At 50.7% G+C, this 27,811-nt stretch overlaps 4 protein-coding genes across 4 annotated transcripts in view; 1 reads left to right on the forward strand and 3 right to left on the reverse strand.

Annotated features, from left to right (window-relative positions):
- Nucleotides 1-827: 827 nt before the first annotated feature.
- On the forward strand, nt 828-3,475 carry SPINT3 (serine peptidase inhibitor, Kunitz type 3). Its single transcript, XM_045082218.1, has 2 exons — nt 828-996; nt 2,995-3,475. The coding sequence occupies exons 1-2, from the start codon at nt 921-923 to the stop codon at nt 3,390-3,392; spliced, it is 474 nt and encodes a 157-aa protein (XP_044938153.1). The 5' UTR covers nt 828-920; the 3' UTR covers nt 3,393-3,475.
- A 6,369-nt stretch (nt 3,476-9,844) lies between these two features.
- Nucleotides 9,845-19,199, reverse strand: PIGT (phosphatidylinositol glycan anchor biosynthesis class T). The gene is made up of 12 exons (XM_004746343.3): nt 18,971-19,199; nt 18,241-18,418; nt 16,287-16,414; nt 15,850-15,950; nt 15,650-15,736; nt 15,029-15,116; nt 14,810-14,907; nt 14,554-14,719; nt 13,706-13,906; nt 11,629-11,794; nt 11,442-11,525; nt 9,845-10,502 (listed from the first exon to the last, which is right to left on the reverse strand). The coding sequence occupies exons 1-12, from the start codon at nt 19,158-19,160 to the stop codon at nt 10,250-10,252; spliced, it is 1,740 nt and encodes a 579-aa protein (XP_004746400.1). The 5' UTR covers nt 19,161-19,199; the 3' UTR covers nt 9,845-10,249.
- A 6,202-nt stretch (nt 19,200-25,401) lies between these two features.
- On the reverse strand, nt 25,402-27,733 carry DBNDD2 (dysbindin domain containing 2). The gene is made up of 3 exons (XM_013053260.2): nt 27,595-27,733; nt 27,263-27,400; nt 25,402-26,067 (listed from the first exon to the last, which is right to left on the reverse strand). The coding sequence occupies exons 1-3, from the start codon at nt 27,731-27,733 to the stop codon at nt 25,862-25,864; spliced, it is 483 nt and encodes a 160-aa protein (XP_012908714.1). The 3' UTR covers nt 25,402-25,861.
- SYS1 (SYS1 golgi trafficking protein) overlaps nt 27,611-27,811 on the reverse strand; it is a 37,055-nt gene continuing 36,854 nt past the window's right edge. Inside the window, exon 3 of the mRNA XM_013053258.2 lies at nt 27,611-27,741. Coding sequence (XP_012908712.2) covers nt 27,735-27,741 — 7 coding nt within the window. The 3' untranslated portion in view covers nt 27,611-27,734. The remainder of the gene's footprint in view (nt 27,742-27,811) is intronic.

The following is a 27,811-nucleotide window of genomic DNA, read 5'->3' on the forward strand; positions in this document are numbered from 1 at the left end:
ATAAGTAGTCTTAGGATGCCTGGGTGGTTCAGTTGGTTGAGTGTCTGACTTGTGATTTCGGCTCAGGCTGTGATCTCAGGGTCGTAAGATCAAGTCCCACATCAGGCTCTGTGCTCAATGAGGAATCTGCTTGAAATTCTCTCTCTCTCTCCCTCTGCCCTTCCCCCTACACACTCTCTCTAAAATAAAAAACGATATTTTTAAAAACTAGTCTTACCTCTTCTTTTTACTTTTTAAAATGCAGATACTAGAAAATTATACTGGAATGTATTTCATTATATTTCTGTTGCACAGGACTATAGTAGAATTTGGGGAGGGATTTGCTTCTTTTTACTATTCACTATAGCTCGATATTTTAAAAATAAGTATGTTGATTTATATAAAACAATAAACTCATTGTTTCTAAATTAAATAAATAAAGCAGTGAACAAAGAGCTATGTTTTCTCTGCTGGGATGTCGAGACAACTAGCTGGAAAGATCTGGATGGGAACCAGTAATAACAGAATGGAAAACAGCTAAGTTGGTTTCTTAGTGACTCTGTTGTCCAACCCACTTATTTTACAAATAGGGAAACTGAGGCCACCTAAAGTCACTTCAGGTGACTGAGACCATCAGTCCAAGGTCACAGGAACTCAAGTCTGGAGTAGATGAGGATAGGGACTGGCATTCCAGATGCTGCAGAAACACTGACTTAGGGCACTTGCCCAGTAGCCTCCAAAAAGCCCTCCAAGCCAAGAGGCGAGGCCTCCAGGTAGACACCCACTTCCTCTGGGCCCACACTCCTTGCCCAAGGTGCTTCCTCTTCCAGGTAATGAGAGGCCAGGTACTTCTCTCAACGCAGAGGAATAGGGCCCTTCTGCTTCAGCTGAAGGTATAGCTTTAGCCTCTGGCCGGACCCTAGGAGACAGCTACTGGCACCATGAAGTTCAGACCGCTTCTTGTCTTCTGCGTCCTCTTCTGCCTGGTGAACATCACCAGCTCAAGTGAGCTGAAAGGTTAAGTAGAGGATCCCTGAGACCCACAGCCTGTGACTGGGGTAGGGGAAATGTAGGGTGGGGAGGATGGCTCCACAGGGCCACCTAGTCACTTCCACCTCGGGTGGAAACCAGGGCCTAGGCTCGGGAAGAGGCTTGTCTATCTGGGGTCAGACCTCACAGATGTCTATTTGATTGAATTCAATCATCACCAAATTTAATTTTTATTACAAAGCAATACATGTGTTGGTCTTAAAAAGACAAACAAGGGGTGCCTGGGTGGCTCAGTGGGTTAAGCCGCTGCCTTCGGCTCAGGTCATGATCTCAGGGTCCTGGGGTCGGGCTCTCTGCTCAGCAGGGAGCCTGCTTCCTCCTCTCTCTCTGCCTGCCTCTCTGCCTACTTGTGATCTCTCTCTGTCAAATAAATAAATAAAATCTAAAAAAAAAATAAAAAGACAAACAATATGGAAATGTGTGGTTAAAAGTGGGTCCCCTATTTTACAGAGCCCAAATAATCTTTCTCTTTCTCCTCCTCCTCCTCTTCTTCTTCTTCTTTTCCCCCCAAATAATCCTTCTCCCCCAGAATCCTACTCCATGGATTCTTATGAGAAAAACAAATCTTCATACTGCTTTAAAAAGGAGGTCAGGTTCTGAAACTTGGCTGTACTCTGGAGGCACCTGGGGGCTACCTGGGTCCCACATTCCCAGAATCTGATTTAATTAGTCTTGGGTAAAACCTGGGAATTTAAAGGATTCTAATGTTCCACCAAGATTGAGAATTGCTGCCCTAATGAAAGACCTTGAATTCCCTTCCTAGAATTCTAGCTTAGGGTTCTCCCAGGAAACGCAGCCTGTCCTATCAATTGAAGATTCCCCAAATGGTACCATGGAGCAGAGTTGACCCATGAACTCATTGTCTGAGGGATGCTATCTTTGTCAGGGAGTGTACATATCAAGGCAGAGTATATTGTACCCCATGAAGGGATACATTGGGATCCACATCCAATTAGTAGGGAAGGGTATGTGTGTGTGTGCGTGTGTGTTTCTGTGTCTGTGTGTACACGTGTCAGATAAATCACTTGTGATAACCAGAGCCAGATGTGAAAGGAGTTAAAATAACAGGTGTTTCTGTAAAATCGATCCATTTCTCTATTTTTTCATTATTCACGGATACTGAAGTTTTTTACTGTAAATATCTTTTTCCTAGTTATAAAAATTGATACTTGTTCATTGACATTTAAATGACACTAAAAATAATTAGAACATAAAAATCATTTGAAATTCCACCACCCAGGAAAATTACTACAAATATAATGGTGAACCACCTTCTAGTCATCACTACATGGGTTTATAGATTTATTCTACATCAACAGGACCATTCTAGATCTTGTCTTTTGTTTTTTTTTTTTTTAAAGATTTTATTTATTTATTTGACAGAGAGAGATCACAAGTAGGCAGAGAGGCAGGCAGAGAGAGAGAGAAGGAAGCAGACTCCCTGCTGAGCAGAGAGCCCGATGCGGGACTCGATCCCAGGACCCTGAGATCATGACCTGAGCCGAAAGCAGCGGCCTAACCCACTGAGCCACCCAGGCGCCCTAGATCTTGTCTTTTGAAATTTGATTTTTGTTCCACAAAATTATGAACCTCCCTCCATTTGATTAGCACTATGCTTATCAATGACTATATGTAACCTATCAATCCCCCGTTGATGAACGTCGATACCTTTTCCAAATTATATGCTTTTTTGCAATCATAAACAAAGCTACCTCAACTATCTTGAGTCAGGTTATAAGAAAGTGTAGCACGCAGAGCCTGGGACTTGAAATTGGAACTGGGTTTAAACCCCAGGCCTCAATGATTGGTTTTAGGAGCTTTGGAAGATGACCAAACCTCTCTGAAACTGTTTCTTCATTTGTGGGGTAGGGACAGTAATGTCCGCTCCAGAAAGTCATTTAAATCATGCAAAAAAATGGCAAGCACTAGCACAGTGCTTGGTGTAGAAGGTGTGCTTCTAAACAAACAAACAAAAAAAACGAACAGCTTGTGTCAGTTCCTTCAAAGGACACCTAAGTGACAATACCTGTCCTTCCTCACTCCTGCAGCCCATCTCAAGAAGGGCTCCCTGGGAGCTGTCCCAAATTCTGCCTGCCCTGTGCCAGCTCCCCCCAGTGAGGGGTCCCTGCAGAGGCCTCTTCTACCGGTACTTCTACAACGACACGTCCAGTGAGTGTGAGCGTTTTACCTACAGTGGCTGTCAGGGCAATGCCAACAATTTTGAGACCACGGAGATCTGCGTGAGGATCTGTAAGCCCCCTGGTGAGTCCTCTTGTAGAAACAGGAGAAGCCACGCTGGTGACTGGGGCAGGGGGTGCTCGCGGGAAGGGAGACGGCGGTGGAGGATGGTGGTGATGTCCTGATGATGGTACTGTGCGAGTGATGGGGGTGGAAATAATCAGATGCGCCACCGAGAGGTGCCTGCGTGTTTGGCAACGGGAGTGCTGGGGAGGAGACAGCAAGGATGTGGTTGATGGTGGTTTGGAGGGTGAAGATGAAAGCAGTTTTGGGGAGGAGTGAGGCTTTTCATGTAAGTGGTGGTGTTGGCCACGGGGAAGACAGCTGTGTAAACTTCAAGGGGATGATGGTGTTGACGGAAATGGTGGTGTTGGTGGCGGTGATCAAGGTGGGAAGTGAGAGAGCTGAGGAGGCTCCCGGGTGGTGTTTGTTGAAGGCAGTAGCTGAAGAGTCCGGCTGATGGCTCTGGCCCTAGGTCACCGATATGCCGGCCAAGAAAGAAACTGACTGCCATCTCCATTACAGAGACCAGGTAAAGGACAGCTGAAGACCAAGCCTGCATCCTCCCAGCCTTGTCTGAAAGCTACTGGGCCTCCCTTCCTGGGCTTGGTCCTTGCTCGGAACCCATCCTGTTACCCTCCAGGCCTGGATCAATAAAACATTCAAAGTTGGTGTGGCCTGAAGCTTTCCTATGAGGGCCCTGGGGCTCTCCTCATGAATTGCTCACAACCACCTCAGCTCTTAAGAGTGATCAAACCTGCCTCACCCCCACCCCTACCCCCTCAGGCCTCATTGTCCTGTGCCCTCAGAAGAAGGCTAAGGACTGGGGTGGCTGGGTGGCTCAATTGGTTAAGTGCTCAACTCTTGGTTTTGGCTCAGGTCATGAGTTCAGGGTCCTGAGACCGAGCCCCGCATCGGGCTCTGTGCTCAGCGTGAAGTCAGCTGAGACGAACTCCCTCTCCCTCTGCTCCTTACCTGCTTCTGCGTGCTCTCGCTTCCTCAATAAAATAAATTTTAATAATATTAGAAGAAGGAGGAGGAGGAGGATGTGGAGGAGGAGGAGAACGAGAAGAAGAAGAGGAAGGGGGAGGGGGTTGAGGACGAAGGACCCGTTTCCTACCACCAGGGACACATGGAAGCCAGACTGGATGCAAATTTGGGGACCTTGCATGTCTGTCTCCAAAGCCCGGCCACCTGTCCCTTGCTGCCTGGGGCTCTGCTGATAGGCCTACTTCCACTCTTCCTGTCCAACAGGAGGTATATCCTAGAGGGTGGAAAGGGCTAGAAAGTCAGGGAATCTTGGTCATTCCGGTGGGAATTTCCCTCCATGCACAGGGATCTTGGAAAAATTAGGATTTTATATATTTATATATAATATATTTAATTGTGGTAAAATATATACAACATAAAATGCACCATTTCAGGGCGGCTGAGTAGCTCAGTCATTAAGCATCTGCCTTTGGCTCAGGTCATGATCCCAGGGTTCTGGGATTGAGCCCTGCACTGGGCTCCCTGCTCGGAGGGAAGCCTGCTTCCTCCTCTCCTGCTCCCCCTGCTTGTGTTCCCTCTCTCGCTGTGTCTCTTTCTGTCAAATACATAAATAAAATCTTCAAAAACAAACAAAGAAAAAAGCACCATTTTGCCCCTTTCTAAGTATACGATGGAGTAGGTCTTAAGTATACTCACATGGTGGTGCAAGCATTGTGACCATCCAGTTCCAGAACATTTTCAGCTTCCTAAACTGAAACTTTGTGCCCATTAGAACGAACTCCCCTTCCCTGTCCCCTTCTCCAGGCCCAGGTCACGGCCATTCTACCTTCTGGGTCAATTAACTGACTACTCCAGGTACCTCACAGGAGAGGGACCATACAGTAGTTGTCCTTTTGTGCCTGGCTTATTCCAGTCAGCGTAATATTTTCAAGGTACATCCCTGTGACATCCTGTCAGGATTTCCAGAATATTCTGGGAAAAAAAAAAAAAGAGAGAATATTCTGTTGTTACATAATTTTTGGAATGCTGGATGGCTTCTGCCCTGACCATCGCTGCCACCTCCCCCCACAACCTTCTCCTGCTGCCCTACGTGTAGTCCAGCCACTTCCCCTTCCTTGAAAGAGACACTGCTGCCCAGGACCTAACAGAAATACTAGAATCCAGAACCTGGAATTCCCAGACTAGACCCCTGTCTTTGGTGATGTCATTCGTGTCCTTGGTGTGCCCGTCCCAAAAATATATCTACTTGAGAGAAAAGGTATGTTTCCCCCATTCTCTTTCGTGTTCTTAAACTATCTGAGAGATTGAGGTCTGGAAGACTAATTGAGGACAGCCTGTGATTAGTATTTGAAGTTGTGTCTATGCTCTGAAATGTAGGCGTTTAAAAAATAGGATTATTACAAATAATTTTAAAGTAAAAAATATAAATACACACGCGACTCAAGAATTTAATCAGTTGCTCAGATCGTCATGAGATGGGACAGTAACTGAGCACCTTTGTGCGAGTCGTAATTAACCACGCATTTCTCTCCCTTCCCTGGGTTTCCTGGATCGCAGCACTTACTCCAAAGTGTTTTAAGTGTGTTTGTCTCTGCCTCCGGGCCGTGAGCGGCACAGGGACTGTGTGCAATGCATGTTTTGTAAAGAACTTAACGTATAGTAAGCAGTTAACCAGCAAGCACTGAATGAATCAATAATTTGTGATTTCATTCTTAACTGCCTGGGTTCGTAGAACCCACATGAAGCCACACCCAATCCAACGGTCGGTCCCAGACTCAACACCTTCTCCCTGTCTGCTGGGATCAGTCCAGTCTGCTCTTCCCGATACTCTCACCGCCTCGCTGGCCTCCCAGTGTCCGTTCTTACCTCCCACAGTCTCTGCTCTTCACAGCAGCCAGAGTGATCCTTTAAACAGCAAAACCTTTGCTACCACGTGCTAGTTTTCCTGTTGGAGGGTAGGTTCCTGGGTCCTTACTGCACCGACATACATGCATGAGTAGGTAAGTAACACACAAAATGGGCCACACACGGACCCATGATGAGAGAATGATGAAGCAAGAATTATTAACCTAACATGCATCAGAAGGCCAGAAAAGTACATAAGCGAATAAGCAAATGCAAATCTGATAGTGTCCTTGCCTCCAGGGCTCTCTTCCTCCTGCCCCAGCCAACCTGTGCAAACTCACCCCAACCCCACCCCATCCCCAGCTCCAGCTACTGGGACTTCCTTGTTTTGCAGACACACTCAGTGAGCTCTTGCCACACGGTGGTTGCTCTGCTCTTTCATTGGATTTCATGTGATTTTCTCCTTCACTCTGCTTGGATCCCTGACCATTCCTTCTTAGAGGTCTTGACCATCCATTTCCTGTTCCCACTGCTTTCCTTTTCTTCGGGACTATCGTGCTACAAGGACATAGTGGGATTGCGCTATATACCTTTTAGTGCAGCCAAGTTTTTTTGTCTGCCTCCCTAGTTAAACTGTAAACACCACACGGCAGGGATTTCCTTTCTTGTTCACTAGTGCCTAGAGGAGTACTGGGCACAGGACAGATACCTGACACGTATTTGCTGAATGAGTAGACAGATGGATAACAGAAGTGCCAGACAGACAGGTCAGAGGTTAGGTGAGTAAATGGATGAATGAATGAGCATACAGCCTCAGTGAAGAAGTGAGAATGGTCACAAAAGGGTTCCTGGAAGGAGCTCGAGGTCAGGGACAGACGCAGGGGGGCATGAAAGGGAAGAACAGGCGCCGAGGCAGAGAAGCCGGAAAAGGCAAGGCTGATTGACTTTGCCTTCTTCTCCCGCTTCCCAGCACCCCTAGCTCAGGACGGGGGACTCCGTCTCTCAACCCAGTTCTCAGTGAAAAACAAACCCTTTTGGGTCCACAAGGCTGAGGCCTCCCTGCCACCTCTCCAGATCCTGGTCACGGGGGATGGGGAAGGGGGTCGAAATCTGGGTGCCCCACTGCTCCTCCCTGAGCCCTCTGAAGGCACCAGGCAGGCCGGCAGTATACCTCCCCCGGCAGCTGTTGCCAAAGCCTGCCTGACCCCCAAGCCAGCTGTCTCCCAGCCATCTTCCGAGAGGACCAGCCCTGCCTTGTCCCAGGTCTCCTGATACATGTGCAGTGACTGAGTGACAGTAACAGGGAGAGTTGGTCACAAGGAACTGTCCCTGGTGTTGAAGGAAAACTGGGAAAGGAGACTAGTTCTTCTGGGCAGTTCCACTTGTGCAAATCTCCTTCCTCTACTCATTCGCTCACTGCTTTTCCCGAGGGAGCCGTCAGAAGACAGAAGTTCCCTTTTCTACCCCCAGTGCTATGCCCACGGCAGTTCTTGTGAGGGGAAAGCAGACCTCACCATGCCCGGGGGTCCCTGACTGGCCTGGCCTTCAGCACCTCTGGCCCTCCCCCTGGAAATGCCCAGGCCCTGAGTGCATGGACTAGGAAAGATGGTCCTGGTGCGGGCACAGCAAGAAGTTCAGGGCTCAGAACCCCGATGTTTGGGTGACCTGGCTTGCTTAGCAGTGAAAGTACTGCGTGATACTGGTGCATTCATGCACTCGTTCCCTCGGCAATTACTGGAATGCAGACCACATACCAGGCTCTGTTACAGACACTGAAGCCACAAAAAGACAAAAATCCTCGTCCTTATGGAGCTTAATGATGAATAAACAAGGTAAGTAAGACACGTTGCATGTTGATGGCAGTGAGAGACATCGAGGCACAGAGAAGGGCAAAGGAGGAGCTCGTAGGGGGCACAGCGGCTTAAACAGGTGTGGCCAGGAAGCCCTCATCCACAGATGGCACAGGAGGGGGTTGGTGGGAGAGGAGCCGGCTTCTGGATTTACTTTGAAGATAGAGCAGAGCTGTCAAAAGAACAAGCCTGACAGGTGAGCGAAGCATCAAGAATGGCTCTAGGGTTTTTGGCCTGGGCGACCGGGATGGCCGACCACCCGTGTGTGTGTTGGGGAGAGTAGGGGAGAAGGTGCGGACACTTGGCTTGGGAGATACTAAAGCTAGATGTCCGTTAGATGTCCCAGTGCAGCCGGCAGGCAGGCAGTGGGAAAAATGAATCTGGAATTCAGGGAGGGGCACGAGACATGGTGTTGCCAGTGCACAGATTACGTATGATGTATATGACCTATGTCGTGGCAGCGGAGGTGGTCCCAGTACCCGCCCAGCTGGGGGTAGAAGGCACAGCCAGGCCACAACTCCATGCTCTCCGGACGTGGCAGGCATCTTGCTCCGGGCGGGAGCCTCAGCTATCCACCCGCCCACTGCATGCTCCTTATTTACACCCTGCCTATTCGTGCCTGGAAGAAACTCAAGAGAAAAGCATCTTGACCAAGTTGCCTTTGCCTGTGGGCTAGATGAGCTCATCACCTCCTTCCTACACACACGTCCCTCGTATGTCCTGGGAGCTCTTGGAAAACCCTCAGAGGCGACCTACCAATCCCATCTATGCTGGCTGTGAGGACGTTGCCAGTACTATCGTGCTCAAGACTCTGCCCTCGTACTCGTGGGGTTTCTGGGTGCTCCTTGCCCTTCCCATTCCTACCCTTGAACCCCAGACTCCAGGCCAGAATAGCCTATACCCAGTCATACATACATAATGTCCTGAGCTGGATCCGGTCCAGATGGAAGACAGCCCCTGTGCCTCCGGAGCTTAGAGTTCAATGGAAGTTAAAGAACAAGAACAACGAGGGTGAAAGGAACCTGTAAAGGTTAAGTCCAGGGAGCTCTGGGAACAGAGGGAAGGGGCACCTACAGCAGCTTGGTGTATCAGGGAAGACTTCCTGGAGGAACTAACTCTCTGGTTTTTAAGAGTGGTTTTAAGAGTGAACCAGGCAGTAGAGGACAGTCTCTGGCTGGGGGAACGGGCATTCTAAGCCGAACTCTTACGATGGGAGAGCTGGGAAAGGGACGGGCAGATGGCAAATACTTACTACACTTAATGCCAAGTGTGCCAGAGGCAGAGACAGAAGATGGGGGCGGGGAGGGGCATCTACCTAAGGACCTACCACAGGAATCCAGGGTTTTATAACCAAAACGGGAGGTGGGCAGGGGCAGGCCTTGATCCAGTGGACCTGGCTTCAATGCCTGTGGGAGGTCTAAGGAACCACCCAGAACACAAGCTCATGAAAAGCCTGACGGAAATTCCAAGTCTGGGCTACACTCAGACCAACTGAATTCACAGGCTCTAGACCCCAGAAATCTGCATTATTTTCACAAGCATCTCAGGGAATTCCAGGGCACAACACAGAAAACCAACACATGAAGCTCTTCCCCCTCCCTAGCTCTACCCCTGGTGATAGGGCACTGGTTCCCAGGGCTCCTGAGAGGCAGGAGGATGGTTCACGGTCATGGTCATGGTCATGGATACACTTCTATAAATACTCCCAGCCAAACCCAGGGAGCTCTGGGAATCCCAGTGGGGAGGAAGCAAGAGAGAAGAAGAATTTTTAGCAGTAGGAAGAGGAGATTTATCTGTTGGGGTTTTGGGGGGCAATGTAGGAAGTCTTACGCAGGTACCCAGGAAACAAGCCCTAGCTCCCTCTTCCTGGGCCTCAAGGACAGGAGGCAAAGAACCAAGGAAGCCGCTTTTATTCCACAACCGGTAAGTCCCAGCTACCACAGTGATACAAGTTCTCCACAGCATATCTGGGTCAATCCTGTCCTAGAGCTTTCTGCTGTGATGGAAACGTTTGTCCACACTGTCCAAGAGAGCAGCCACGAACCACTTTGGTTACTGAGCACTTGAAATATGGCTGGAATAGCAGAGGAAATGAATTTTTAAATTACTTTAAATTCAAATGCCACACGTGGCTCAGGGCTACTGAACTAGACAGCACAGCTATGCCCCGGCCTCAGCCAGGGCCAGTTTGGTTTACACGCCAACTCTGGAGAGAGCAAGTGGCAGAAAGAGCCCTTGGGGCCACCAGCAGCCCTCCCCAGGGAGCAAGAGCAGCCCCGCTGTGCAGGGGGCAAATCTCAGAGTGGGGGGACACCACGGGCACGCCGGATGAGGTTGGCCAGCCGCTTGGCCAGGCCGCCCGTGCTGGGCTCCTCAATGTGGAAGGTTCTGGTGAGGAGATTGTAGAAGGAGCCATAGCACACGGCCACCACGGTGCACGTGAGGCAGATGACGTTGTAGGGCATGCTGAAGTCCGGCGTGGGCAGGTTCACCAGCAGCGGCTCCGTGTACAGGCGCACAAAGTAGCTAGAGCTGTCCGAGACCGGGTACCTGGGAGTCAGGAAGGAGAGGTTAGGGAGGCAGGCCTAGGATGCTCCCCTCGCCAGCCCGCCCCGTCGCCTCGCCAAGCTACACCGGGCCCATTCCCGGTGGGAAGGGTATGCAAAGCCTTGTCAGCCTCTAAGCCTTTTTTTTTTTTTTTTTTAAGATTTATTTATTTATTTATTTGACAGAGAGAAATCACAAGTAGGCAGAGAGGCAGGCAGAGAGAGAGAGAGAGAGGAGGAAGCGGGCTCTCTGCTGAGCAGAGAGCCCGATGCGGGACTCGATCCCAGGACCCTGAGATCATGACCTGAGCCGAAGGCAGCGGCTTAACCACTGAGCCACCCAGGCGCCCCAACTAAGCCTTTTTGAAAGAAGACATCTCCGGTCGACACAGAAACAAGAGGTAACACGGGAACCTGATCAAAGGCGAGCCGCCTTGTGCTGAATGAAGGGAGGGACGGGCCCTGCCTTTGCTGGCCGCTTCTTCCTTAGCCTCTGGTCTCCACCTCGAGGCTGTCTCCTCAGAGAAGCCCTCCTGAATAAGGCCCTAGATTACTTCCCAGCACCCCTGACCCCATTACCCCAGACCAAAATCTCCCCTCCAGCCTCTTTACACGAGCAGGAGAGGGGCAAAGCTGTCCTGTGTCCTGTTGTACACCCAGTACTCTCTGAAGAACCTGGAATTCAATTAGTGCTCAGTGAAATATTCGTGACGAGAAACAGTGAGTACGTGCAGGCTCTAAGTACAGCTCTTCTTGCCTCTTTCTTCTTCTAGAACTGCTTCAGAATCATTTCCCAGAGTCTGGACAAATATTATAGACCACTAGGATTTTTACTGGGATTGAGTTAACTTAGCACATTGCTTTGGAAGGGGCGACACCCCGCCTTGACCTGGTCACCCACATGGCTGCCCACCCCGAAACCGGCGGCAGAGGTCACACTTACAGGGACCTGAAGAGGGGGCTTTCCTCCCAGTCCACGGGCTTGGCTGCCACCATGCTGGGCACAAGGGCACTGAGGACAGATGGGCTGTGGAAAGGCAGAGGGGCATGGGTGTGTATGGCTCCCTCATCAGGGTGAGCGGCATGGCGGGCGGCCGGGAGGCTGGGGGCAGACTATGAGGGGAGCCCACCTGACATAGAAACCGTGGTTGGGGTCTGGGGTGTACTCGGTCCACTTGAGCAGCGCCCGCTCAAACTGAATGGAGACCTTGGTGGCCGAGTTGGCCGGCAGCTGGATCAGCATCTCCAGGAGGTGTGGCTGTAGCCGGTCCTGCGCAGGCTGGTAGTGGACGTAACCTGGGGACAGACAAGGGTCACCCACCCCTTTCTGCGGCCGTCACACTACCCGCACCCTCGTCCCTACCCCTTGAGGCCCGAGGCTCTGGGTCACAGGAGCCAGGCAGGTTCAGGGAGGGGAAGCAGGGTCTCCGGAAAGGGCAGCTGTCCCAAGGGCACGTTCAACCCATTAATCCTATCATCACAGAAACTGGGGCGCCCAGCATCAGGCGCCTTATGTGGCGCAATGGGAAGTTCACAGAACCACCAGGAAGTTTCCTGGCCAAAATGTGGAACCTGAATCTCATCAAGTTTCTGTATCTAAGCACCAACACCCCAGAAATGCAGGGGAGAGAAGGGCCCGTTAACCACAGGCCCAAGGAGAGATTCAGGGTGTAGAACATTCCATTCCATACAACAAATGACCAAGTTTCTTCACAAATAGATTCAAAAAGAGAGAGAGAGAGAGAGAGCGGGAACTACTATAGATCATGAGACTTAAAAGCAAACAGCCCAGTGCAAGATGTTGTTCTTGGGGAACCTGAGTGGCAGGAGAGGGAGAGGACACAGAACTCTGTGCTTTCTGTTCGGTTTTCTCTAAACCTAAAACCGCCCTAAGAAAATGAAGTCTATTAACAAGATAAGCAAATGCAATGCGAGGACCCTGTTTAGTTCTAACTCAAATAAACTATCAAGCGTTACTGTTCACTGGGGCGAGTGGGCATGATAAGGACGGGCGGCGTTTTGGGGAGGCCCTCTCCCTGTTAGAGACGTAGACCGAAGCACTGAAAGGTGGATCTGACGTCTAGGATCAAAAGAAACTCCACAGAAAAGTAACAAAACCGAGAAAACAAATCAAGGGCAGAGATGACACACGGAGCGGGGGAGCGAGAGACGGAAGCCGGCCGCGTGGGAATGTGTCACGCTCCCCGACGTGGGTGTGTGCTTGACACTTTCCAGAGCCAAAGGTTAAAAAACAAACCAGAAAAGCCTACAAAATACGGGCGTAAATGTTCGAGAAGATTCTGAAGGGGACGCAAACAGTGGTGCTGAAGGTAAGGAGAACAGCCCAGGTTGGAAAGTGCAGGCAACGACAGGGTGGTCATGGACAGTGAGTCTGGGTGTTTGGAATGTGCCAGAATCTCTTCCTGACAAGTCCTCTGGGTTAGGTCTCCCTCCACTCCAAACCACAATGGCTTTGGCGCTATGCCTGCCACCTGACAGAAAGCACGCAGTAAATACTAACTCCTCTCCAGAAAAAGCGTGGCAAATAAAAATAAATTTTTAAAACAACACCTCTTTACCCCTCCCGAAGAGGCAAAATCCATCTACTCCAGTTTTATCTTTTTGGTTTCCGATACCGTGTTCCTTGCACAGCTAACCCATTCTCCACTGCAGGCCTACCAATCGGCACAAAAGGACGTGCCCGGTGCACCAAGGAAGAAGGGGCAAAGAAATAAAAAAGCCGGGAAATCACTGCTCTCACGAAGTCCCCTTAAGAACCCCCAGTCCTGGGGCGCCTGGGTGGCTCAGTGGGTTAAGCCTCTGCCTTCGGCTCAGGTCATGATCTCAGGGTCCTGGGATCGACCCGCATCGGGCTCTCTGCTCAGCGGGGAGCCTGCTTCCCCCTCTCTCTGTCTGTTGCTCTGCCTACTTGTGATCTCTCTCTGTCAAATGAATAAATAAAATATTTAAAAGAAAAAAAAAATAACTCCCAGTCCTGTGTGTTTTAATTATCTCTGCTTTACAAATTACTTCCAGGTCTGGCACCGTAGGGCTACCCTCCCCACATTTCAAACTCTTCCAAATTCTGCCTATGTGGTTTTTTGAGGTACGTGAGGAATCACTGCCCTGAGAAAGGGGGGTGGGAGATCTGGAGGGAGAACAAGACGGGGCAGGGGAGGGGCGGCAGCTGCGGGCCTTGGCGCTCACTCGGTTTGTTCTCCTTGCCCTTGGAGGTGATGGTGAGAGTGTGCACGTAGAGCCGCAGGTACCAGGGCACGGTGTCCAGCAACAACACGGGGAAGGCCCGGTACGGGTGAGTGTTGTACAGAAGCGTGTTCAGCTCCCCGCTCTGCAGCCCGTAGCCACTCACGTATCGCTGGGCGTGCAGGAATGGCGCCGGAGGGGCCTCTGTGAAGACGAGTCCACGGTTAAGAGCTTCTAAAGGAAAGGGTCACTCCTCAACCCTGCTTCCCTGGTCACATCCAGAGTCTCACAGCCAAGGAGGTGACGGGAGGCCATGGGGAAGAATGTGGCCACCAGAAGTGTGCATCCCGGAATCATTCCTGTCTCCCGCCCCCCACCTCCGACAGCATGACAGAACCACTCTTCTGTACTAAGTACCCATACGTGCCGAGCCCTGTGCCCCTCCAACCCAAACCAGGTGCCTTCATGATAGTCTGCACTTGGCCTCGGGAACACTGAATGCGATAATTGTTCCAGACCTGCCTCAATTGACAGACATTACGTCTCCTGAATGCAGGGTATCCTCAGTCTTCAAAAAATATTTGCTAATAATTAAATGAATGTGTGAATAAACTCTGTGTTTTGCATTAATAATCTCATCCAATCTGCTGGGTAATTATGTCCCCATTTTCTAGATGAGGCAGTGAAGTTAGGAACCTGCCCAAGGTCATAGAGCTTAGAAGATGTGGAGTTGGAATCAAGACATCGACTCAGGACCTAGGTCGAACCACACGCCTCACATCCCAAGGTAGGAGTCTCCCCTGAGACGGAAAGCCCTTAGCCCAGGGCCCTGCCGGCCCATGAGCGCCCACCATGCTCGGGAGGGCTCCGCCACTTGAGCTGGAGGTTGAGGTTACGGGAGTTGTTGATCACGGCTGTGTCAAGCAAGTCGTAGACAGCGTAGGTCTTCCGGGTCCCAAGGGTGACGTCCTGGTATGTGGTGGTTGGGGGCGGGTTCACCTCCAACGTCTCATTGTCCTGGGGGCACAAGGGCAGGGCTGCGAAGTGAGCAGAGGCTCAGACTGGCCTTGGGTGGAGGGGGACGACTGCGACTGGAGGTGCGGGTACCTGGTTGTGGCCAGTGATGTCTACATAGACACGGCTCTCTGACGCCAGGGGACAGGGCTCTGTGAGGGTTCGGGAGAACATCCGGAAGAGGGACCAGTCTGAGGAGCGAAGAGGAGGGTTGAGCAGGGCTGAAGACTAGGCCTGGTTGGCAGACACAGGGCGGGACTCAGGGTGGGACCCGTGACGGTGGGTAGCCAGCGAGTTGCCAAGGCAGCCTACCTTTCTTCCCCTGTCCTGTGACGAAGGCATCGTACACCACGGAAAGGGTCTGCCTCAGCTCCCAGGAGATGCTGGTACAGCGTGCGTTCTACCACAGGGGCCAGACAGCAGCAGTCGGGACGCACCCATCCCCTCCCCCAACACACCGCTGCGGGGACTCCTAATGGGCTTGCTCCTGGTCTGTCATGCGCCCTCCCACCCATCCACTTGCTGCCATTCACTGCTGAGCATGCGGCCCTGTGCCAGCAGCGGGACGTGCACCAGCCGGAGAAACCGCCACCGCCACCCACAGGCACTGGCACTCCTGTTATTCTCACTTGACAGATGTCGAAATCAGGCTCAGGGAAATGAAACGAGGTGCTCGAGGTCATGCCTGCGGAGTGACCGGGCTGGCCGCTGCATGCACAGCTCTGTCCTCCACCACGATGCCCCATGACACGGATTTACTGAACGCCTGCCAGGCAGCCACTCCATTTCTACGGTGTGTCCCAATGCCCCAAATAATCGGGATCCCAGCTAACGCTACTGGTGTGGCCCGCAAAACACACCAGGCTACGCGCTTCAATGGCATGTTCCCTCAGAGCCGCCTGAGGGCACCTGCCCCCGCTCCCCATGACTTACTCTGCACACAGGACGGATGTGCACCGCCTGGGAGTGGTAGCTGGTGTGGAACAAGCGGTCAGCCTTCAGCAGCACAGACAGGCCTGCCTGGAGGAAGCAGGAAGAGAGGAAGAGTCAGGGCCCCTCACCGTGGGACACCTGCGCAGGGGCCTGGAGGTCAGGCAGGGAAGTGGCGGGTGCTCAGAGCGCTCTGGCCTCACCTTGGAGCTACAGGGCAAGAGCTTCTTCCAGGGGGTGAGGTTCTCCGTGCAGACGACCTCCCGCGGCAGCACAGCGTAGCGCAGGAAGGAATGGTCAGTGCCTGAGGAGACACAAGTCTGTCTGGGGCGGGCCCTGTGGCCCAATAATTCAGGAGCCACACTCCTAAGACAGTGGGAGAGGACCCCCTCCTGCTCACCATGCAGCTCTCCAGTACCACCACCCTAATGGTGCTGGCTGGGGGTGGGACCCCTCCACCCCTCCCCTCCTTGGGAGAAGGCAAGTTAAGAGACAGCATGGTCTCAGGAAGCCTTCCTCCGGGGTCTGCACACCCAGGGGATTTAGGATCTGGCCCAGCTGAAGGAGGAGGAAGCTGAAGATAAAAGGAGGCAAACGCTCGGGCAAGAGGGAGAAGGAAAGGGCCACGGGGCCATCTCACCATTGGCCAGCCCCAGAGGTTTGAAGGAGGCAGTGGGAGTGACCGTGTTGGTAGAATCGATGAAGTTCAGAGAGGCGCAGAAGATCCCCGAGAGGACATTACTGAGCTCCTTCCAAGATTTATCCACACTGGATGGAGAGACAAACCCACTCACTGGCACTGGGCTCCCTCCCTCCGAGCCTGCATTTAACAGACTGGCTAGCTGATGCAGCTGCCGTGCCCCCCCTGCCCTGCTCAGCTGCCTCCTGGGTCTCGCCCTACCCACCACTTCCTCCTTACTCTCTTCTGGACATCCCGGCATCCCCATAAGTCTCTGCTCAGGTGACTCTTCCTCCTGCCTGGCAATGCAATACTCACCCCTCTTCACTCACAGTTAAAGAGGCTCCCTCCTCTAGAAAGACTCTCCAGCCTTCCACACCCACAGCCTCCTCCTATGCTGTCATCTGACTATCTGAGCCTCTCCTGAGGTCCCTCCTGGGACATGTCGAGGGAGCGGCAGCCTCTTGTTCTAAGCATCTCTTCTCCTCAACTAGGCTATGAGCAACCTGGGGATGGGGAACAAGTCTGGGTCACTTATGTATATCCTACAACACCACGTAAAGTGCCCACATCTTCAGAGGCTTAGATCAGCCCGCTGATCCACTCTGAAGTGTGCCCAGCTAGGCAAAAAAGACAGACTTTCTGGTGCACACACCCTGGCCATGAAAGTAAGTCCTGCCTCTACCCTCAGAGCGGGAAGTCCTACATCCATAAAGGCTCACTGAACAAGGGAAAACAACCATTCTAGTACCCTACAAAAATATCAAATTAAATTAGAAAGAAAAATATCACAAAAGATTTGCTCTCCATATTAAGTACAGAAAGTATAAAATCAAAATTCTAAACACCAGCACCATGTTATAGGAAATTATGAGCTGAGGGGAGACAGTGATAGCCAGGCAGAGGGGGACGTTGGTGGGGAGGGGGACAAAGGAGTTAGAATTCAAGCAAAAAAAGAAAGACTCAGCAAATCTAGAAGTCACAGCTTGCACCTCATTTTATATCATCTTAGCATTGTCCTGGGGTTTTCTGATAACCCTCTGTTCAGAACTTTTCAATTGCTCCAATAGTTAAGCCTCATGTAAAGACTGCAGAGTTGAGGCTTGAAAGCTCTATACAAGCTGTAATTATGTTTCACGTGGTGAGGACAACACTGACCCATGCCGCTTTTCTTACATTTTGAAATTACTGACTGATATTTAAGTTTGCCAAGTTTCACCCTAAACTCCAGATTTCTGGCATCTCTTGAAAATGAGATTACCTGATGACAGTAGGCCTCTATTCCCAGATGGCTACAATCCACTGGGGGTGAGTAACAGCTGTCGTGTTAAGCTCTCTAGCCTGCCAGTCCCCACCACTCCCTATTATGTCCCCCTTTTAAAATCATGTTTGTCCTACAGATTTCTCATAGTGGGATTAAGAGCAAATTGTGGTACAACGTGGTACCTAAACCTGTCCCTCTCCCAAACAAAAGTTAGTCCTCCAGTGCCAAGATCTGGAATCCTATAGGTCAATTCTAGCCCACAGATGTTTTGTTTGGCCCTCATGGTACCATCATCTTCATCATCATCATCATCATCATTATGTGAATGTCTTTTAAAAGGTAATCCAGTTTGCCACAGACTTCTACTGCCTTACATCCAAGTAAGCTTCAAATTATCTATCACCTGTCTCTGTAGATACATCCATGTGCTACCTGAGGTCTGGAAGTGTCAGGGAAGTGAAAAACACCAAAGTAAAGAATGCCACTCAGTAATATGGTAGTATCGTTTCTTATTTCCGATGCCGCCTTTACCCCCCAAGGAATTGCTGCCTGCTGGAACTGCTGCCCCCCAAGAGCAGTGGCAGGATGACAACACCGGCCGCAGCCACATTCCCTCCATTGCCTGCAACAGGACTCAGGGTGGGCACTCACTCAGTGACGGTGTCCTGGAACCAGACCCAGAGTTCTGCACCTGATGGGGCCTGCAGGAAAGGTGGCCCCCAGTACCGAGTCCTCCAGAAGCCTTGTGTGAATGACAAGTGCAGCTCTCGAAGAGAATACTTGGAGATCAACTGCCCCAGGGCTTTGGGAAACAGCCTATAATGAGACACTGGAAAAGGGGAGTAGGTGAGTGATGACCCTCGAGGGCGGGGTCCCAGCCACCCCAAAGCAGCAACAGACCCTGAGCTCTGAGGCCAGGGAGATCTGAATGCAGGACCAAACTGCCACTCACTAGCGATGTGATCTTGACCAAGTGCCCTTATCTGTCTACATCTCCAACTTCTTCCTCACAACCTCTTACAGAACTTAGCTCTGTGCCTAGCTCCCAGGCTAGACGGCAACAGCGAACAACATCATCATCCGAGTTGTCGACAAAGGGCTCTAACTAAAGGATGGGAGTGGCAGCCCAGACCTGAGGAAGAGCACCTGGTCTAGAAGTCTGGAGGAGTCAGTGCCCCTCTCCGGGCCTTAGTTTCACCACCAGTACCATGGGGTTCTTCAGTAACTATCCCATGTTCCCCAAAGAGCTAGTTTATCAAGCCCCACGCTCAGGGGCCAGAACTCCCCCCGCCCAGGGACCAGGCTCCGCCCCCGGGATCCTGCCTCCGCGCTCCCTCCCAGCAGGTGCCACAGCTGTCTTTCTCCAGTCTCATCCTCTCACCTTCTTCCCGCTGCAAATCGGAATCCCACCGTGTGCGGAACTGGAATGTGGCGGCTACGTCCCCAGACGGCAGCGGGGTGATAACAAGCTCCTCCCGCAGGGTGTCGCGTGGGGGCTCTGCATGGCCCCTGCCCCCCGGCCCCAGGAGCAGCAGCAGCCCGAGCACGGCGAGCGGCAAGGCCGCCGCCATGCCTGCGGCTGCTTCCGCCTCTCAGCGGTGCCCGCCCCCACGAAGGCCGGCCTCCAATAGGAAGAACGTAAGAGAAACGACTTCCGGTGCTATCCCGGAAACCGGGGCGAGGTTACCAGAGAGGTGGCCGGCCTGGGTCGTTCAGGGCGGGTGGGTTTGAGGGGGCACGAAGGGTGGTGGACGTCTGGCACTACTGGGGGCTGGATTGAGGACCGCCCCCCACCCCACTTTGGGCTATTCGTGTCCATCAGAATGTGCTTAATAATACAGAGCGCTGCCGCTCTGCCTGTGTGATAGAGTTGAGGAAACAGACTGTCTTTCGCGAGGGTCACGTGGCAGGGCTGGTGTATGCGGCTTCCTCAGCTTCTAGGCGTGTCCATTTGCCCATTCCTAAATGGGGTGCAGAGCTTTCCTGTAAAACCCCCAAATAACTGGCCCCTTTATCATGAAATATGTCAAACATCAGCAAAGTTGGAAGAATGAGCCCCCGTTAATAATGAACACCTATTTATTTCCCCGTCACATAGACTCCTCCATGAACATTTTACTATACTGGCTTTATCACATTTTGGTCTGTAAGTCCCTCAGTTCCTCTTATGTGCTGATACATGCCAAATTGCAGACATAATTACATTTCTCCCCTAAATATTTCGACATGCATGTCACTAAAGAAAGCTTAATGTTTGTTTACATTTTGGTGTAAATTTTACACACGACGAAATGCGCAACTCTAAAGTGCACATTCACGGAGTCTGACAAAAGCATACACCCGTGTAAACCAAACTCCTATCAAGATATAGAACATTCCTAAAACCCCAGAAAGTTGGTTAATGCCCATTGCCAGCCGACCCCTGGCCCCTCCTACCTTCCAGAGGCGATCACTATCGATTTTTCTCCACAAAATAATCTGTTCTAGGGGCGCCTGTGTGGCTCAGTGGGTTAAAGCCTCTGCCTTCGGCTTGGGTCATGCTCCCGGGGTCCTGGGATCCGGCCCGCATTGGGCTTTCTGCTTAGCAGGGAGCCTGCTTCCCCCCTCACTCTCTGCCTGCCTCTCTGCCTGCTTGTGATCTCTGTCAAATAAATAAAATCTTTTAAAAAAATAATAATCTGTTCTAGAGTTTCATGTGAGTGAAACCATCATATAGAACGTGTATTTTCTTGTGTAAGAGTTCTTTCACAGGAATAATGTTTCTGAGAACATCCGTGTTCTGGCTTGTATCAGCAGTTTCTCTTTATTGCTATGTGGTTTTCACATTGTAAGAATATACCTTAGTTTATCCATTCTCCTGATGATCAACACCTGAATTCTTTCAAGTCTTTATTTTGAAGTCGGTTGCTGTATACCTTATTGTCCATTGGGTAAATAGTTAGGAGTGGTTAAAGGTCATAGATAATGTTTAACTTTTTAAGTAACTGCCAGATCTTTTCCCCAAAATGTATCATTTTATACTTGCACCCACCATATATCAGAGTTTTGGTTGAGCCCTATGGTATATGTAGTGGTATCTTACTGTGATTTTATTTTGCATTTCCCTGGTACCTAATGATGTTGAGCATCTTTTCATATGCTTATTGGCCATACATATATTTTCTCTTGTGAAGAGTTGAAATCTTTTTGTATCCCCCACGATTTATATTAGCTTGTTTGTCTTGATACTGAGTTGGTGGAGTTCCGATGTTAAATTCCTTCTTTGGGTTTTCCAGCTGCCCTACGAGGAACACATTCATGAAGTATTTTGCTCATTGTCTCTTGGTAAAACTCACAACCATACTTCTACAAAGAGTCAGATTTGGTTTTGGACAGGTCTGCTGAGATATACCCCAACCAACCAAAGAAGAAGTGTCAAAAAATATCTTCCTGTCATTATGCCCTCATTCTACTTCCAACTAGTGTTCTTCTCCCACTCAACATGGAATAAAGGCCATGAGTTCAGATGTCAGAAAACCCCCCAGACCAGCTTCTAATCCACAGGAGCATGAGCAATCTGAGGATCGCTTTTCTTTTGTAAAATGGATGAACCTCCTTTCAGCGTTGTTGTGAGGACTAGAAATTATGTATATGTAGGACCTAGAATGTAGTAAGTACTTAATAATATTGACCATCATTGACTCAAACAGTTCTTGGAGGTGTTCTCCATTTTGATCTCCATTTTGCAGATGGGAAAACAGCTATAGAAACTCAGATGTTGCCTAAGATCACAGTCCGTCATGAGCCAGGACTAGAGTTTATTCTATCGACCTCAAAAAATAATAACAATAATTAAAAAAAAAAAAGAGGAGCTGCCATCATTATGATTATTTTATATTTTTATGCTTTGTCTTCTTTTGAAATTGCCTGTCCCCATCACTGAAGACCCAGCCGCCTCCAGACTTTGTACTGTTTTGCAGTTTTCTGTGCACTTCTGCTACAGTCCGTGTTCTCTTTCTGTTATCTGTGGCCACATCCACTCCTGGGAGAGCTCCTGGCCACCTTCGTATTCCTGTTGCCTAAGCAAGGAGGCCAGCACAGACCAGGTGCTCAAGAATGTGTGGATGAACAAGTCACAGCACAGTTCATACTGTCCCCACACTGCCATGCTGTTCCCAATGTCAGGTTCTGTGCATTCTTTAGGGACTACAGTGTGCACCTTCCAGGGAATCTTCTCCCAAGCTGTGGTCCCTCCTATTTCCTCCACAGATAGGATTTTAAGGGATGAGTCTGTCTTCTTCCCTCCTCCCCAGAGTCTGTGACAAGCCCACAATAGCCACACTGTGGCTTGGAGACTGAAAGCTGGGCTGCTTGCCTCAGAGCTGGCTCCAGATCATCCTCTCCTCTCCAGGGGCACTGCGTGGCCTCAAGAAACAGTCAGCTGGAGCTGCTGGCTCTGAAGGCTGGCCAAGCCCCTGTGGTTTGGCAGAAGAAGAGATCATTGTCCAAGCAGGAAGTGGTCCTGGGGTCTCCGCTGACCCTAGACTTTTCCAGGCAGGGCTGGGGCTCATGGAAGCTGACCTGGAAGCTCCCCAGAGGCTCACATACAATTTTGCTTCTCCAGACAACTGGAGATCCCTGTCCCCAGGCAGGCACCCTGCCCCAAACCTCACAGATCTTAGCATCATGTGCCTGGAGTACTAAGAGATTTGTTGACATATTGACAGCAACCAAGCTCGTCTAGCTTCCCGTCATTTGCCTTGGAGGGGAATAGGGTGATCCTGGGAGCTGAGAAGCCCGGTAGAGCAGAGATACGGACTTCACAGGCTGCAGCCCAGAGAAGGCTCAGCCACAGTCAGACAGGTGGTTGAGCTTTGCTACTCCAAAGGCAGGGAGAAGGAATAAGGGCAGGGCCATGTCTTTTATGTGCAGCAAAATCAAAAGCAACCCAGAAAAACTGCAAAGTTTCACACGAGACTAAGCCCCGGCCCAGTTTAGTAGATGATCTCAACTTGGACACAGAGGCTTTTAGACAAAAGGAGCACAAAACTCCCACAAGTTTCTCACCAGCGCTAGGAAAAGCACTTCAGAGCTGTCACTTACCATGGCCTCCTACAGGGGTGGAAGCAGGCTGGGACTACGGGAAGACTGCAGGCCCTGTCACTCACTCAGCCTGGGTGGCACAAAGAACTTTGGGATTTAGGCTGAAGGCCACTGATCCCATGGGTTGTGTTTGATGTACAAAGGGAGGTGGAATGGTTTCTTTCTTCTGATGTGAGAAATGACTAGCCGCCCTTCCAGGCTGGGTCCTAGAACTCTCCTTTCTCCTTCCACTCCCCCTCCCTCCCTGGGCACGCACACTCTCTCTCACTTACCACCTACACACTGGTTGCTCCCCTCTATTTATTTTCTCAGCCTAATCCTCTCTAAATCCAACACTCCGAGTGCCTGCCTAACGTGTCTTCCTGCAGGTCTCGGAAGCACCTCAAGCTCACCATGGCCAAAACCAAATGTGCGACCTTCTTCCAAGACCTGGCTCTGCCCTGCACTCCCCATGTGGGAGAACAACTCTCCACATCATCCTGTTGCACAAGGGAGAAACAATGGTGGCACCCTGACCTCTTCCTCTCACCTACCTGTCAAATCTTTTGGAACCTGTCCCCTAAATCTCTCTCTCCGTTCCTTCCACCTTTCTACAACCCGCCCACCTCCGTGCTAGTCCGTTACCCCGCTATGTAGCTGGCTGCCACCCACTCCTGGTTCCCAGGCATCCAGGCTGGTGCTCTCCAGGCAGCACTCCATGAGGAGCCTCCCCCAATCCCCCCTGCCTCCCTCACTCCCCTTCCTTGACTCCTTATCCTTCAGGGCTCAGCTCAGATGCTATTTTCTCAAGGGCAATGCCCCATGACTCCTCTTAATAGGTTATTAATTCCTTCCTCGCACTGGTCAGAGTTGCAGTTTTGCACTTGGACCCCCACTAGACTCGACTCCCATAAAAGCGGCACTTTCTTTTTTCCACTCTACATTCCTCACTCTGTGTCTTACAGATGTTTAACATTGACATTTAATTTAATAAATATTTATAGAATGAATGTCATTTATTTTTTATAGCCTGCCTCAACCCAGTCAAGCTGATCATTACCATTTATCTCTCGCACGGGAGTCCTATGTTAGGTGTCTATCCTGAGCCTGTCCTCTTCCAGCGTATTCCCTACACCGTGGCCAGAATTACCTTTATAACAAGCCAATGCAACCACCTGTAGTCCTTCATTAGTTCCCATAAAGTTCAGATTCATTAACGTGGCCTCTAACATGTCAAGTGCCAGTTACCTATCCAAAGACTATTGTCCTCTTGTTCCTTAGAAACATAACCCTGATTTTTATCAAGACAGCAGCATGCTCTACTAAAGGCCCATCCCGACCTCTCCAGTAGCCACGGTGCTTCTGAGAGGTTTGAAAGGTAGTCAGAAATCAGATGCACTGACTCAAAAAGCTTATTGTCTTTCCAAAGGCCAGAATTTTCTTTCTTCCAGGTAATGTTGTGTCCCTGTGTCTATAAAACATCTGTGAGACGTTGTTCCCGTTAGCAAGCTCTGGTCAGTGGGATGAAAGTGGACGCCACTGGTTAGAACTTCCAAGGACGCGTCCTGAAGCGGAAATCGACAGCAGGTTGTGCTTTGCCCATCCCCAGTTTCTCTCCCACTTTCTCCCGGTTTCAAGGACACGATGGGCAAAGCTTCAAGAGCTACCTCAGACGGGAGCCGCCGTCAAAGGGAATTCGAGCCCTGTGGCTGGGACGGCTGAGCAAAAAGAGCCAAAAAGGACCTTGGAGCAGCCACACAGCCCTGCACTTTGGACTTCTTTATTTTTTTTAAGATTTTATTTACTTATTTGACAGACAGAGATCACAAGTAGGTAGAGAGGCAGGCAGAGAGAGAGAGAGAGAGGAGGAAGCAGGCTCCCCGCTGAGCAGAGTCCGATGTGGGGCTCGATCCCAGGACCCTGGGATCATGACCTGAGCTGAAGGCAGAGTCTTTAACCCACTGAGCCACGCAGGCACCCCTGGACTTCTTTAATGTGAGGAAATAAATTAAGCCTCTTAAACCTTTTACTAGCAGCCAAATTGAAACTTGATATAGGCTTCCAAGTATTTCACGAGTAACCTCGGTCAGTGTCCCCTCTCTCACCTACCTCTTGTCCCCAGTTGCAACAGGGCAGCCCTGCTGAACGTCTCTCAGTTCCTCAGAGCTATTTCTCTCCATTTACCGTCTACCCAGGCTGCTCTTTCTGCTGGGATTACAGCCCCCACTTGGCAAACTCCTACTCAACCTCTGGATCTCAGCTTAAAAATCAGCTCTTCGGGGGCCAGATGAGCTATCTTCTGATACCAGAGTTGTTCTTCATCATGCTACTGATTACCCCGTGAACCGTGGCGTTTACTTGGTTTTCTCCGCCAGAGAGAGAGTCAGGTCCTGAAGGCAGAGGTGCAGACTGTCTTGTTCAGAACTGTTTTCCAGGGGCGTCTGGGTGGCTCTGTGGGTTAAAGCCTCTGCCTTCAGCTCAGGTCATGACCCCAGGGTCCTGGGATCAAGCCCCACGTCAGGCTCTCTGCTCAGCAGGGAGCCTGCCTCCCCCTCCTCTCTGCCTGCCTCTGCCTACTTGTGATCTCTCTCTCTGTTGAATAAATGAATAAAATCTGAAAAAAAAAAAAAAACTATTTTCCAAATGCCCGGCACATGTATTCAAGACCTATTTCCTGAAGAGCTGGAGGGATGGTGTTGGTTAGACAGAGTGGGTCTGAGATCTCTGTAACATGACACATGAAGGGGAACGGTTGGTGGATTCTTTTTTATTATTTATACTGTGCCCTTTTCCCAAACAGGATGTGGGGGAGCAGGACAGCTGGAGTACCACTACTCAGGGCATGCTAAGGAGCTCACGGCCACTTAGAGACACTGGTTTAGGAGACACTATCAGAAGATGGCAGGATAGTGTGGGGAGGGACGGGTGCTAGGGAGAGCAGTAGCATCTTGTCCTGCCTCATGTCCCATCTCCTCGCCTGTAAGCCCTACCTCAGGGGGAAGCCAAAAACTGGTGGGAGGGTTGTAGCAGGAAAGGTTAGCAGGGAAGCAGGACAGTTAATTCCCAGAGAGGTGCGTTATCCCGCTGTCCTTGCCTCCCCCTGGTGCCGACTGCAAGTAAAGAGTCTGGTCTTCTCCGAAGGGCTCTGGCTGGGCCTACGGTCTCCTGTGGAGAAGAGCCGGCTCGGTCAGTCTGTAGATGGAGCCCACCACTAGCTGCAAGCTCCAGGCTCTGCCCCTCCATCAGCCCCATCCTCTTCCTCATCAGACTGTGCCAAGGGCGTGTCCGCCCCGCCGTCACTGGGATTTGGGCTGTGCAGGTGGGTGGAGTCGTCAGAAGATGACGAGGACGTGCGGGATGCAGTCCTGTCAGGCGTCGGCATTGGAAGGCTCAACTCCTCTGGGTGCTCATCCAGCCCTGCCCAGAAAGAAGCGATGGTCAGGGCCACAGACAGGGCTTCAGGGCACTCTCGGAGATGGTCTGGCCAGGAGAGGCTGAAGCCCAGAGAAGGGCAGGGGAGTGACCAGCCACTGAGCCAGTCCACAAAGAGCCAGGTCTCTGGACTCCCAGTTCCTTCTACTTCACTACACCATGTCTAGGCCCTAGAGTCAGGTCGATCAATCCGAGTTCAAGCTCTACCGATGTCACCTACTTGCTACCCAGGGGCTATGAGCAAGTCATTCTCCCCCTCAAAGACTGAATCTTCTCTAAGAATGTGATAGGCACCTATATTCCAGAAGAGTTTTGAGGATAAAACGAAGAATGAGTATAGAATATCTGGCTTGCAATAGGCCATCTACAAGGAGCAGCAGTTTAAATAAGAGAATATCTATCTTACTGGCTCAAAAGATGGTCTTCGGACTGACACAACCATGGTCTGAACCCAGCCTTTCCACTTTCTGGCTGTATGACAATGTCTGAGTCTAATTTCCTCCTTTATAAAATCGGGATAATACCACCTGCCCTAATAGGACATTGTAAGGGTTGAGCTAATGGACCATTGTATTAGCAACCTAAAAAAAAAAAAAAAAAAAGTGCTCAGTAAATACTCATAAAAGAGGACTAAGATGGCTTAAGTTAGCTAATATAAAAATTTATATTTTATATTATTTTAATTACATTAATTAATCAGATTAATTTCACAAACGCAAAATTAACAAAGCCTAAATGGGGCTGGGGCATTCCCAGAAATTTTAGATTGGAAATCTGTCACGCAGTTCTCCTTGGGATCAACTTCCCTAAAATCAAAACAGACAGCTGTTTCACTGGTAGAAACATACATTTTGGGGCACCTGGGTGGCTCAGTGGGTTAAAGCCTCTGCCTTCGGCTCAGGTCATGATCCCAGGGTCCTGGGATCGAGCCCCACATCCAGCTCTCTGTTCAGCGGGGAGCCTGCTTACCTTCCTCTCTCTCTCCCTGCCTCTCTGCCTATTTGTGATCTCTGTCTGTCAAATAAATAAATAAAATCTTAAAAAAAAAAAAAAAGAAAGAAACACACATTCCCAGCCCCTACGAGTACACTTCCCCAGCCCTGCCTTGCAGCCTCACTCCAGAGCCTGCCACCCGGTTCTGGCTAACTGGAGCCCAAGTCCTCAAAGCCAAAGGCCATACCAGACGTCTGGGAGGCTGGTGGAGGGTCCTCACAAGGCAAGAACACATCTGCTCCATCCTGGTCTCCAAGGTCAATAAGTTCTACCTGCTCCAGGGCATCCACGTTCACTTCCATGGAGGAGATACTACCTATGGGGGCTGCAGATCAAGAAGGGGACAAGTCAGGAGGAGGCAGGCCAGAACCCCTCCAATGGTCAAGGATATATGTCAGGTCCAGAGACAGGAGTCTCGAGGGCCGGAAAAACAAAGGGAGGAGGTTCCCAGGATTCAGGACCTATGAGACCTATCCCCCCACCCCACCCCAGTCCCTCTCCCCAGGACTCAGAGCTTACGTCTCTGTGACTCGAGATGCAGGTGGGACAGGGGGAAGACAAACTCTGTCTCCGGCTGTAAAATTTCCTCAAAGAATTTCTGCCGCTCCCGAAGGCGGAGCTGCTGGCGCTCCAGGGCTGCCCGAGGATTTGGGTCCATGTCAGCTCCTGGAAGGTGGAAGAGCACATTCAGCTACGAAGTTGAGCAGGAACACAACGGGAGCCTGGGCTCGGGGAA

Source organism: Mustela putorius, unplaced genomic scaffold (assembly GCF_011764305.1).
Source record: "Mustela putorius furo isolate JIRA1106 unplaced genomic scaffold, ASM1176430v1.1 tig00000592_pilon_pilon_pilon, whole genome shotgun sequence".
Lineage (NCBI taxonomy): Eukaryota > Metazoa > Chordata > Mammalia > Carnivora > Mustelidae > Mustela > Mustela putorius.